Genomic DNA, 14,126 nt, shown 5'->3' on the forward strand with positions numbered 1-14,126 from the left:
AGCTCACTGCAAGCTCCGCCTCCCGGGTTCACGCCATTCTCCTGCCTCAGCCTCCCAAGTAGCTGGGACTACAGGCGCCCGCCACCACGCCCGGCTAGTTTTTTGTATTTTTAGTAGAGACGGGGTTTCACCATGTTAGCCAGGATAGTCTCGATCTCCTGACCTCGTGATATACCCGCCTCGGCCTCCCAAAGTGCTGGGATTACAGGCTTGAGCCACCGTGCCCGGCCCTTCTAATGATTTTTCTAAATTTGATGCTTTAAGATCAATGTTAGGCAATAAAGCCCCTGTCCCAGAATTCCCACCTGGGAAAATCAGAAAGGACCTCAGTTCCTGCTCACCTCTCCTATTGGACAGGACTCCTCAAAGACCCTGACAGCGGTCTGGGTATCTCTTCCAAGCCCTCCAGTGCCATCTTGGACAGCCTAGATTCCCTGAGGATGGCAGATGGCCTCTCATCTCTTCATGGATCTCAGGTTTTCGCTGTTCCACACTAAAGTGCATGCCACCCTTTACCCTCACCAAACAAGAGATCACCACAACTGACAGCAAAGCATCAGAACTGCCTTCTCTACATTCCGGAATGCTTCAATTCTAAGCAGCAGACCTACCCTTCATTCATCATCTGGTTTAGAGCATGCACACATGCACGCACACACGCACGCGCACACAAACACCATAAAAAACTTCATACAGAGTAGCGGTATCTCTAATACGCATCCTGGATGTCTGTCCTTTCTTTGTTCTTTGGTACCTGTCCTTTTAAACTTTTTATCTGGGGAAATTTCAAATATTCCCCAAAAGAGAGAAAGCAATGTAATGATTTCCCATGTACCCATCATGCAGCTTCAATAATTAGCAACATTCTGGCAAATCTGTTTCATCTGTAGTCCAATTCATTTTTTTTCCAGAGTATTTTTAAATAAGTAACAGATACATAGTGCCAGCTACTCCAGAGGCTGAGGTGGGCAGATCATTTGGGCCTGGAGGTCAAGGCTGCAGTGAGCCAAAATCGTACCCATGCACTCCAGTCCGGGCAACAGATCAAGACCTTGTCTGGCCGGGCGCGGTGGCTCAAGCCTGTAATCCCAGCACTTTGGGAGACCGAGACGGGCGGATCACGAGGTCAGGAGATAGAGACCATCCTGGCTAACACGGTGAACTCCGTCTCTACTAAAAAATACAAAAAACTAGCTGGGCGAGGTGGCGGGCGCCTGTAGTCCCAGCTACTCGGGAGGCTGAGGCAGGAGAATGGCATAAACCTGGGAGGCGGAGCTTGCAGTGAGCTGAGATCCGGCCACTGCACTCCAGCCTGGGCGACAGAGCGAGACTCCGTCTCAAAAAAAAAAAAAAAAAAAAAGACCTTGTCAATCAATCAGTCAATCAATCACAGACAAAATCATGCCCTTTGCAAATCTGCATCAAGACCATTTGTAACTGGTCACTCAGAAGTACACTCTTGAGCACCTTCAACCCCTTTGAGCACTCTCTTTCCAAGGGTTCCGTGGGAGAGTTGTATCTCTACTTCTCTGGCCTGAAATCTACTTTCTAGAAGTCTGGGGCACACATCTGAGGATGCCCAGCTGTACAGCCTCCCTGCTTCACAAACTCCACTCTGTAAACTGTGATGGTGCCTCCACTGGTCATATGAAGATCTCTGCGGGAGTAACGAGGTGGGAAGAGCACAAGGAGGCTGCAGGCACCATCCATTCCAGCACCCCTGATTTTACTCCCTGTGGCCAATTTCCTTTCTTTTCTTTTTTGAAGGAGAAGGAAAAGAAGATGTGGAGGGAAGGAGAAATATGTTAAAAGGATTGACAGCACCTGAAGTCTCCCTGTCCAGAACTTTGTGCTGTTTTAATCCAAGCTGAACCTTAGGAAATGGGACTTTTATTTTTCCCAGGAGGAAAGTGAGGGGAAAGTTAGCAAGAAGGAAAACATAACAAAGAAGACACATGCTCGGCCAGATCAGAGGCCTACTCTGACATTCTTTTCTTGGCTTTCCTTCTCTTCATCTATAATATGCCTGTTTCCAAACCACTGTTCAGAGGGGGGCCTCCCACCGCTCTGCTCATAAATGCTGGGGAACTCTTAGATCATACTGTATTTACAGAAAGTCAAAAAACTTACTTGACAGTCCAGTGTTGCTGATGTTTTGGTATTCACTATAAAAAACTGCTTTTTCAAGCATTCCCAGGAAAATAACAGCTGCAATCCAGAACTGGATTCTTAATATGTCTTTCCAATAACAGGCAGACCACATCAGCCAGAGTATGCCATATAATATATAAACAATACACATCACCATGTAAAACTGCAGGAAGAAAAGCAATTTTAGTCAGTTAAGACTTCGGATCATTTGGAAGCTGGCACTTCTACATTCAAGTATCCAACCCTTCATTTTCCAGTCACTCTGGAACCAGAAAGAGAGGATATGTCAAAGCATTAACTACTGAGGAATTACTACCACAAAGCTCTTAGGGTATAAAATTCATTTTTTAAAAATGAAAAAATGATGAGAAATACTCACAATCATTAGGGGCCAATCTGATGCAGAGATATATCCATGAGGCCCAACCATAGAAAGAGAAACTGGGATAGAGAAGAAGAGAGGGTTAATTGTCAGTCTTAAGTCTTTAAATGTAAGTTTATTTCCCAGAAGGCTCCAAGAATAACAAACCACACTAACAAATGTAGCACATACATGGTATTGGACAATTAGTAATTGTTTGATTATGTAACCTTGCCAAGATACCTTCACTGTAAGACCAGAAACTCTAAAACTGCTAGAAGAAAACATAGGGAGAACACTACACAACACCGGTCTGAGCAATGACTTTTTGGATTTGATCCCAAAAGCACAGGCAACAAAAGCAAAAATAGACAAATGGGATTACATCAATATAAAAAGCTTCTTTGCAGCAAAGGAAACAACAGTAGACATAGACAACTTAAGACTGGGGGATAAAATTTGCAAGCCATATATCCAAGAAGGAGTTAATATCCAAAATATATAAGCTCAAACAACTCAATAGCAAGAAAACAAAAACTCCGTTAAAAGAACAGGCAAGCGGCCAGGCGTGACAGCTCACACCTGTAATCCCAGCACTTTGGGAGGCCAAGGTGGGCGGATCACTTGAGGTCAGGAGATCGAGACCAGCCTGACCAACACGGTGAAACCCCGTCTCAACTAAAAACAGAAAAATTAGCCAGGTGTGGTGGCATGCACCTGTAATCCCAGCTACTTGAGAAGCTGAGGCAGGAGAATCACTTGAACCCGGGAGGTGGAGGTTGCAGTGAGCTGAGATCACGCCACTGTACTCCAGCCTGGGCAACAGAGTGAGTTCTTGTCTCAAGGAAAAAAAAAAAAAAGGCAAGGGACCTAAATAGACATTTCTCAAAATAATACATATCAATGAGCAACAGATACTAATATATGAAAAATGCTCAACATCACTAGTCATTAGAGAAATGCAAATTAAAACCCTAATATCATTTCACACCTGTCAGAATGGCTTTTATCAAAAAGATGAAAGACAGTAAGTGCTGATGAAGATGTGGAGAAAAGGGATGCTTTGTACACTGTTGGTGAAAATGTCAATTAGTACAGCCATTATAGAAAACAGTATGGAAGGTTCTCAGAAAATAAAAACAGAATTACCATATAGTCCAGTAATCCCACTTTACTATTTATCCAAAAGCTCTAAAATCAGTTTGTCAAAAAGCTGTCTGCACCCGCATGTTCACTGCAGCAGTATGAACAACAGCTAAGTTATGGAATCAATGTAAGTGTCCATCAACAGATGACTGGATGAAGAAAATGTCTATACATACACAATGAAATACTATTCAGTCTTTAAAAAGAAGAAAATTCTGTCATTTGCAATAACATGGATGGAACTGGAAAACGTCGTGCTGAGTGAAATGAGTCGGGCACAGAAAGACATGCTGCACATTTTCACTTATATGTGGAATCTAAAGCAATTGAACTCGTAAAACGAGAGCAGAATGGTGGGTACAGAGGCTGGGGGGTAGGAGGCATGGGCAGACGATGGTCCAAGGATAAAAAAAAAATCTCAGACAAGAGGAATAAGTTTTTTCTTTTGAGTTCCACTGCACAGCATGGTGAATAGTTTAATAGAGTACTGTATGTTTCAAAATTGCTAAGAGTACATTTCAAATGTTCTCACCACAAAAAATGTTAAGCATTTGCGGTGATGAATATGTTAACTAGTTTGATTTAATTATTCCACACTGTATTTACAGATTATAACATCACTTTGTACCCCATACATTTATATCATTATAATTGTCAATTTACAAAAAAAAAGAAAAAAAGAGACACCTTTACTTGTATACACACTATTCTAAAAACCTGCGCCAAATCTGGTCACATACAAGAGCACACTAGTCCCAGCTACCAAACAAGAACTCAGACTGGCCCCCTTGCTAATTCACTGATCTCACTGGGACCTTATCTTCCTTGTCATAACTTGGAATAAATTACCAAACTCACAAATCTAGGCTGAGTTTTGTCTGAGACAGCAATAATAAACCAAGTGCCAAGTACAGTGCAAAACATGCAGTGCTCAGCAACAGCTCCAGCTACTAATTAGCAGGGACTCGAAACTGCCCGCTGGTGTCAGGGGAAAAGACACAATGCCTGGAAAAGAAGCAGGCACAAGGCTAGTTCTATGGTCTGAATGTCCTCAAAAATTCATTAAAGCTTCACACCCACCGCGGTGGTATTAAGAAGTGAGGCCTTTTGGGAAGTGATTAAGTCATGAGGGCTCTGTCCTCATCAATAGATTAATGCCTTACGAAAGGCCTGGAGGGAACTAGCTTAGGCCTTTCTTTGCTCTTCTGCCTCCACCCTGTGAGAGCAGACTGGTTGTCCCCTGATGTGCTTCCTGCCCTTCCATCCTTTCTGCCATGTGAGAACACATCGTTTAAGGTGCCATCTAGGAAGCAGACACCGGGGCCCTAACCAGACACCAAACTTGCTGGCACCTTAGTCTTAGACATCCCAGCCTCCAGAACTGTGGGGAAATAAATTTCTGTTCTTTATAAATTACCCAGTGTCAAGTATTCTATTATAGCAGCACAAACAGACTAAGACAGCTAGGTGACAGAATGGCATCAGGGTCCCTGCTCCCTCTAATTGGCACAGTCTGGCTCACGATGCCATCTCCAGAAGGAAGCCTTACCTCATACTCTTCCAGAGCAGCCACCTTGCCAGCTTCCCTCCAAGGGCCATGCAGTACACCAGACCGTGCCTCCTCTGCAGCAATGCCTACCTCACCTGATTGGTTTCTGTCTGCTGACTGGCTGAATCAGAACAGTATCAAATCCCCAGGGCCCTCACATGCTGATGGCCCAGCAGACACCCACTACAGAAAACATCAGCCAATGTGATTCTAGAATATGTGAAAACATTCATTCTCTTGAAAACTGCTTATTGCAAGTCTACTTTTGTGGCACTAAGGAACCACAGCTTAACAAGGCACAGAGGGTCTAACTTACAGTGGTGGGGGTGCCTCACAGACCATAGAAGCCACATGCTGGCAGATATGCTGCTTCTACTCCTGGGCTACAGACAGATCCTTTAAAATAAAATTTGTCAAATAATAAAAATCTTAAATCCCTGATGATGGCCATTTTCAAGAAACAGAGAACATAACCTACTTGAAATACAACTAAAATGTTGCCTACACATTTCTACATGTTAAAACATTTTTTTTTAATCTGAAAGAATGGGGAATTTTATATCCCACTATGAAGTTTGAAATTTTTTTTTTTTTTGAGACGGAGGCTCTCTCTGTCGCCCAGGCTGGAGTGCAGTGGCCGGATCTCAGCTCACTGCAAGCTCCGCCTCCCGGGTTTACGCCATTCTCCTGCCTCAGCCTCCCGAGTAGCTGGGACTACAGGCGCCCGCCACCTCGCCCGGCTAGTTTTTGTATTTTTTAGTAGAGACGGGGTTTCACCGTGTTAGCCACGATGGTCTCGATCTCCTGACCTTGTGATCCACCCGTCTCGGCCTCCCAAAGTGCTGGGATTACAGGCTTGAGCCACCACGCCCGGCCTGAAATTTGAAATTTTAAAAATGTATCTTAACACGGTAAAAATTTCAATCTATTAAAAAATAAATAGTATCATTAAGAGAGCTTAATGTTACATTTTAAGTATCTAAAATAAATGTATGATTAACAGAAATTCATTTTTGAATGATGTATTTGAAACAGAGAATGTTGACTCAGGTCAGTGACAAAAATACAAAATACAGAAAATGCAGATAGTAAACATGCATGTAGTTTAACTATACCATTCAAATTCCAGCTTGCATCTGTATTCTCCGTTTTAATGGAAACAATAAAGATATGAAACCCATCTTTTTGAGTTCTGGCTACCACATCCTGAAATAGAGGTTAAAAAAATTCTTCACGTTATTTTCAACAAATTGCTATATAATATATAGCCGAACAACTTTTTGCCATATTTTAAAATAATTGAATCCGGTTACTTTCTAAAATTTTTTTTTTTTTTTTTTTCCGAGATTGGGGGTCTCACCATATTGCCCAGGCTGGTCTCAAACTCCTGAACTCATGTGATCCTCCTGCTTTGGCCTCCCAAAGTGCTGGGATTACAGGTGTGAGCCACTGTGCCCAGCTGTATTGGGTTTCTTTTAAACACACACACACACACACACACACACACACACAAATAAAACAGAAAAGGAATGGCAGGCAGTGGAAGGATAGCTATTTCTCTTATTTTTTAGACACCATCCTCCCAGACCTAAAAAGGTAAAGGAGGAAAGAAGCTTTTCTCATTCTTCAATGTTTTCTATCTTTTATATTTTTACAGGTTCCTTCTAATATTACCATTCTATATATTGTTTAATATTATCAATAAAAAACTTTTTCTAGGGCTGAGCAGGGTGACTCACACCTGTAATCCCAGCACTTTGGGAGGCCAAGGCGGGTGGATCACTTGAGCACAGGAGTTTGAAACCAGCCTGGCGAATGTGGCAAAACCCTGTCTCTACTAAAAATATAAAAATTAGCCAGGCGTGGTGGTAGGCACCTGTAGTCCCAGCTACTTAGGAGGCTGAGGCAGAAGAATTGCTTGAACCCGGGAAGTGGAGGTTGCAGTGAGCTGAGATCATACCACTGCACACCAGCCTAGGTGACAGAGCAAGACTATGTCTCAAAAACAACCTTTCTTTTCTACTATTACTCTTCTCATATTTTATCCTAATATTATCAAACATTTTGTTTTATTTAAATGTGTGGTTTTTATTAATTTATTTATTGAGATGGAGTCTCGCTCTGTCGCCCAGGCTGGAGTGCAGTGGTGCGATCTTGGCTCACTGCAACCTCAGCCTCCTGGGTTCAAGCAATTCTTGTGTCTCAGCCTCCGAGTAGCTGGGATTCCAGGCACCCGCCACCACACCCCGCCTAATGTGTGGTTTTTAAATTGAATTGGGGGAAGAGGAAGTTAGATAACATTGTCAGAAATGACTCAGATTAAGTACATAAGCTAAATGATTCAAATTTCTTAAGGCACTATGTTACTTGCAATTCCACTAAGGAATAAAACTTCCCACTGTAATGCTTGTAAATTCTCCAATGCCCTCCCAAAACTGGACCACACTTTTTATACTCCACTTTCCTGAGTATTTCCTATCCATTTCTTTCATTTCCTACTTCTCATCATATGACAGATTTTGTACAAAGTTTGTCCTGGCCATTGCAGAACAAGTGCCTTTCCATTATCAGACTTCTTAAAGATGGCTGAAGAGAAAACATGAAGAGTCATAGTATAAAAGCAAACATGAAGCTCTCCCAACCCTGCTTTCAGTCCCTACACATAAGTCCCAACCCTTTCGACCTCTTACTCAGTCTTCTGACTTTTAGTAATTCCCCGAAATGCCAAAATTTCCCTCCCACATGCTACATTCATGGTTTCTATTTCTTTAAATCCTTAATGACAAGCACAGCCCATTGGTGTGCTGTCTTGACATTTAGAGGGAGAATTTCATTTTTTAAAGAAAAGAAAGGCTGCATAGAAATTCATCTTAAATTGCTTTAAGAATATTTTTAGACAAAGATAGAAACAGTATATACAAAATTCATAAAGACATATATAAGAAAACTTTTTTTTTGAGACAGAGTCTTGCTCTGTCACCCAGGCTGAAGTTTAGTGGTGTAATTTCAGCTCGCTGCAACCTCCACCTCCCAGGTTCAAGTGACTCTCATGCCTCAGCCTCCCAAGTAGCTGGGATTACAGGTATGTACCACCATGCCTGGCTAATTGTTATATTTTTAGTAGAGATGAGGCTTTGCTATGTTGGCCAGGCTGGTCTCAAACTCCTGGCCTTAAGCAATCTACCTGCCTCCGCCTCCAAAAGTGCTGGGATTGCAAGCAGGAGCCACTGCACCTGGCCTGAAAACATATGGTTTTAAATAATGTTTCCTTTTCCTTCCACAATTCTAATAACCCTACTACATATCACTGTCTAAGTGTTTATCCATTAGCAGCCTTTTTCAGTCTTACAATAACTTACGTATATCTGATTTAAAGACAAATCAAACTGCTTACCGTTGATCTTTCCTGGTTTGAAACATTTCTGATATTTATTAGTTCTTTATTCTGGAAAAAAAGAGTAAATAATGCTATTTTATACTGCTGCATTTCTATGGAGAAAAGTTGTTTTAATAATTAAGAAAAAAAATGTTAGAAGAAAAATGAATAATTAAAAGCTAAACATCAAAGAACAAATCTCACTGCATCCCAGACACAAGTAACAAAGTTCTGCTTTTGAAAAATTACCCCTATTATATAAAGAGACTGAACCTATGACTCACTGATGCTCCTGAAAGAGATGGGAGAATGGAAGCAAGGTGAAACACCTATTTCAGTGTATCATCCATGAGAACTTCCCCAACCTAGCCAGAGGGGCCAACATTCAAATTCAGGAAATGCAAAGAACCCCCACAAGACACTTTACAAGAAGATCATCCCCAAGACACATAAATCATGAGATTCTCCAAGGTCAAAATGAAGAAAAATGTTAAAGGCACCTAGAAAGAAAGGTCAGGTCACCCACAAAGGAAAGCCCACCAGATTAACACCAAGCCTCTTCGCAGAAACCCTACAAGGAGAAGAGAATTGGAGGCCTATGTTCAACATTCTTAAAGAAAAGAAATTCCAACCAAGAATTTTATGTCCAGCCAAACTAAGCCTCGTAAGTGAAGGGGAAATAAGACACTTTTTAGACAAGCAAATGCTGAGGGAATTCATTCAGACCTGCCTTACAAGAGCTCCTGAAAGAAACACTAAATATGGAAAAACCATTACCAGTCACTTTATACTTTACCACTATAAAGTAACCACACAAATGAGTCTGCATAATAACCAGCTAACCACAATATCAATGCTAAAAGCCTCAATTATAAGCTGGATAAAGAAGCAAGACCCAACGGCTTGCCGTCTTCAAGAGACCCATCTTACATGCAATGACACCCAAAGGCTCAAAATAAAGGGTTGGAGAAAAATCTATCAAGCAAATGGAAAACAGAAAAAAAGCAGAGGTTGCAGGCCTAATTTCAGACAAAACAGACATTAAACCAACAAAGATCAAAAAAGACAAAGAAGGGCATTATGTAGTTGTAAAGGGTTCAATTCAACGAGAAGACTTAACTATCTTAAATACATACGCACCCAACACGGGAGTTCCCAGATTCATAAAGCAAGTTCTTAGAGATGTTTAAAGAGACTTACACTCCCACACAATAACAGTGAGAGACTTCAACATCCAACTGAAAGTATTAGACAGATCACTGAGGCATAAAATTAACAAAGATATTCAGGACCTGAACTCAACACTGGATCAAATGGAGCTGAGAGACATCTACAGAACTCTTCACCCAAAAATAACAGAATATACACTCTTCTCATCTCTGCATGGCACATACTCTAAAATCAGCCAATCAGAAATAAAACAATGCTCAGAAAATGCAAAAGAACCAAAATCATACCAACCACTCTCTCAGACCATAACAATAAAATTGGAAATCGAGATTAAGAAAATATTTCAAAACCATACAATTGCATGGATATTAAACAACCTGCTCCTGAATGAATTGTGGGTGAATAATGAAATTAAGGCAAAAATCAAGAAGTTCTTTGAAACTAATGAGAACAAAGATACAACATACCAGAATCTCTGGGACATAGCTAAGGCAATGTGAAGAGGGAAATGTATAGCACTAAACACCCACATTGAAAAGTTGAAAAGATCTTGACTGGGCACGGTGGCTCACACCTGTAATGCCAGTACTTTGGGAGGCTGAGGCGGGTGGATTACCTGAGGTCAGGAGTTCGAGACCAGCCTGGCCAACATGGTGAAACCTTGTGTCTACTAAAAATACAAAAATTAGCTGGGTGTGGTGGTGGGTGCCTGTAATCCCAGCTACTCGGGAGGCTGAGGCAGGAGAATTGCTTGAACCTGGGAGGTGGAGTGAGCCGAGATCACGCCACTGCCCTCCAGCCTGGGCAACAGAGACTCTTGTCTCAAAAAAAAAAAAAAAGAAGAGTTATAAAGATCTCAAATTAATTAACAACCTAACGTCACAACTAAAAGAACTAGTGAAGCAAGAGCAAACCAACCTCAAAGCTAGCAGAAGACGAGAAATAACCAAAATCAGAGCTGAACTAAAGGAGACAGAGACATGAAAAACCATTCAAAAGATCAATGAATCCAGGAGCTGTTTTTTTGAAAAAATTAATAAGATAGACTGCCAGGTAGGCTAATAAAGAAGTAAAGACAGAGGATCCAATAAATTTAATTAGAAATTACAAAAGGAATGTTACCACTAACCCCACAGAAATACAAATAACCATCAGAAAATACTATCAACACCTCTATGCACACAAACTAGAAAATTTAGAATAAATGGATAAATTACTGGACACATACACCCTCCCAAGACTAAACCAGGAAGAAATTGATTCCCTGAACAGACCAATAAGAAACTCTGAAATGGAAATAGCCTACACCAAAAAAAGGCCCAAGACCAGATGGATTCACAGCTAAATTCTACTAGAAGTACAAAGAAGAGCTGGTACCATTCCTACTGAAACTATTCCAAAAAATTGAGGAGGGACTCCTCCCCAACTCATTCTATAAGGCCAGTATTATTCTGATACCAAAACATAGCAGAGACATGACAAAAGAAGGCTTCAGGCCAATATCTTCGATGAACATTGATGCAAAAATCCTCAACAAAATACTAGCAAACCAAATCCAGCAGCACATCAAAAAGTTAATCTACCGTGATCAAGCAGGCTTTACCCCTGGGATGCAAGGTAGGTTCAACACATGCAAATCAATAAACACCATTTATTACATAAAGAGAATTAAAGACAAAAACCACATGATCAACTCAATAGATACAGAAAAGGCTTTCGATAAAATACAACATCCTTTCATGTTAAAAACTCTCAATAAACTAGGCATTGAGGGAACAGACCTCAAAATAGTAAGAGTCATCTATGACAAACTCATAGCCAACATCATACTGAATGGGTAAAAGCTGGAAGCATTTTCCTTGACATCAGGCACAAGACAAAGATGCCCTCTCTCACCACTCCTATTCAACATGGTATTGGAAGTCCTGGTCAGAGCAATCAAGTAAGAGAAAGAAATAAAGGGCACCCAAATAGGAAGAGAGGCAGTCAAACTATCCCTGTTTGCAGACAACATGATTATATATCTAGAAAACCCCATACTCTCTGCCTGAAAGCTCCTTGAGCTGATAAGCAACTTCAGCAAAGTTTTGGGATACAAAATCAACATATAAAAATCACTAGCGGCTGGGCATGGTGGCTTACTCCTGTAATTCCAGCACTTTGGGAGGCCAAGGTGGGAGGATCACTTAAGGTCAGGAGTTTGAGAGCAGCCTGGCCAACATGGTGAAATTCCACCTCTACTAAAAAAAAAAAAAAATACAAAAATTAGCTGGACATGGTGGCAGGTGCCTGTAATCCCAGCTACTCAGGAGGCTGAGGCAGGAGAACTGCTTGAACCTGGGAGGCAGAGGTTGCAATGAGCCAAGACTGTACAACTGCACTCCAGCCTGGATGATGGGACGGGGCGGAGGGCAGGGGGACAGTGCAATCTCATAGGAATACAGCTAACCAGGCAGGTGAATGATCTCTACAATGAGAAAACACTGCTCAAAGAAATCAGAGATGACACACACAAATGGAAAGATGTTCCATGTTTGGCCGGGCGTGGTGGCTCATGCATGTAATCCCAGCACTTTGGGAGGCCAAGGTTGGCGCATCATGAGGTCAAGAGATCGAGACCATCCTGGCTAGCACAGTGAAACCCCGTCTGTACTAAAAAAAAAAAAATACAAAACATTAGCCGGGCATGGTGGTGGGTGCCTGTAGTCCCAGCTACTCAGGAGGCTGAGACAGGAGAATGGCGTGAACCCGGGAGGCAGAGGTTGCAGTGAGTGGAGATTGCGCCACTGCACTCCAGCCTGGGTGACACAGTGAGACTCCATCTCAAAAAACAGAAACAAGAAAGATGTTCCATGCTCATGCATATGAAGAATTAATACTGTTAAAATGGCCCTGCTGCCCAAAGCAGTTTACAGATTCAATGCTATTCCTATTAAGCTACCAATGACATTTTTCACAAAACTAAAAAATACTATTTTAAAATTCATATGGACCCAGAAGAGAGCCTGAGTAGCCAAGGCAATCCTAACCAAAATGAACAAAGCTGGAGGCATCACACTACCTGACTTCAAACTATACCACAGAGCTATAGTAACCAAAACAGCTTGGTACTGGTTAAAAAAAGACAGACACACAGACCAGTGGAACAGAATAGAGAGCCCAGAAATATGGGTGCACACCTATAATAATTTGGTTTTTAATAAAGTTGACAAAAACAAACAATGGGGAAAAGACTCCCTATTCAATAAATGGTGCTAGAATAACTGGCTAGCCATATGCAGAAGATTGAAACTGGACCCTATGCTTACATCATACACAAAAATCAACTCAAGATGGATTAAAGAGTTAAATGTAAAACTTAAAACTATGAAAACCCTGGAAGACAACCTAGACAATACCATTCTGGACGTAGGATAGGTGACGATTTCATGACAAAGTTGCCAAAAGCAATCGCAACAAAAGCAAAAATTGACAAATAGGATCTAACTAAAGAGTTTCCGCACAGCAAAAGAAACTATCAACAGAGTAAAAAGACAACCTATGGAATGGGAGAAAATATTTGCAAGCTATGCATCTGACAAAGGTCTAATATCCGGCGTCTATAAGGAACTTAAACAAATTTACAAGAAAAAAACAAAAAAAAAATTTTTAAGTGGGCAAAGGACATGACCAGACACTTTTCAAAGGAAGACATACATACGGCCAACGAACATATTTTAAAAAGTTCAATATCATTGATCACCAGAGAAATGCAAATCAAAACCACAATGAGATACCATCTCACACCAGTCAGAATGGCTATTATTAAAGCCATTAATGGCTATTATTAAGCCAAAAAATTAACAGATGCTGGCAAGGTTGTGGAGAAAAGGGAATGCTTATACACTGCTGGTGGGAGTACAAATTGGTTCAACCATTGTGGAAAGCAATTCCTCCAAGAGCTGAAAACAGAACTACCACTTGACACAGCAATCCCATTACTGGGTATATACCCAAAGGAATATAAACCGTTCTATCATAAAGACACACGCACACATATGTTCATTGCAGCACCATTCACATTGCCAAAGATATGGAATCAACCTAAATTCCCATCAATGGTAGACTGGATAAAGAAAATGTGGTAGATATACATCATGGAATAATATGCAGACATAAAAAAGGAGATCGTGTCCTTTGCAGGGACATGGATGGAGCTGGAAAACATTTTCCTTAGCAAACACAGGAACAGAAAACCAAATACCGCATATTCTCACTTATAAGGGGGAGCTAAATGATGAGAAAATGGACACAAAGAGGGGAACAGCGGACACAAAGAGGGGAACAGCGGACACAAAGAGGGGAACAGTGGACACAAAGAGGGGAACAGCGGA

The 14,126-nt window shown here is 41.3% G+C and overlaps 1 protein-coding gene across 1 annotated transcript in view; it reads right to left on the reverse strand.

Annotated features, from left to right (window-relative positions):
- TMEM87B (transmembrane protein 87B) overlaps window positions 1-14,126 on the reverse strand; it is a 77,987-nt gene that overhangs the window by 46,977 nt on the left and 16,884 nt on the right. Inside the window, exons 5-8 of the mRNA XM_011980516.1 lie at window positions 8,602-8,652; window positions 6,323-6,413; window positions 2,531-2,592; window positions 2,131-2,314 (exon numbers count right to left, since the gene is read on the reverse strand). Of these exons, the coding sequence (XP_011835906.1) occupies window positions 2,131-2,314; window positions 2,531-2,592; window positions 6,323-6,413; window positions 8,602-8,652 (388 nt within the window). The remainder of the gene's footprint in view (window positions 1-2,130; window positions 2,315-2,530; window positions 2,593-6,322; window positions 6,414-8,601; window positions 8,653-14,126) is intronic.

The sequence above is a fragment of the Mandrillus leucophaeus genome, unplaced genomic scaffold (assembly GCF_000951045.1).
Source record: "Mandrillus leucophaeus isolate KB7577 unplaced genomic scaffold, Mleu.le_1.0 Scaffold214, whole genome shotgun sequence".
Classification (NCBI taxonomy): domain Eukaryota; kingdom Metazoa; phylum Chordata; class Mammalia; order Primates; family Cercopithecidae; genus Mandrillus; species Mandrillus leucophaeus.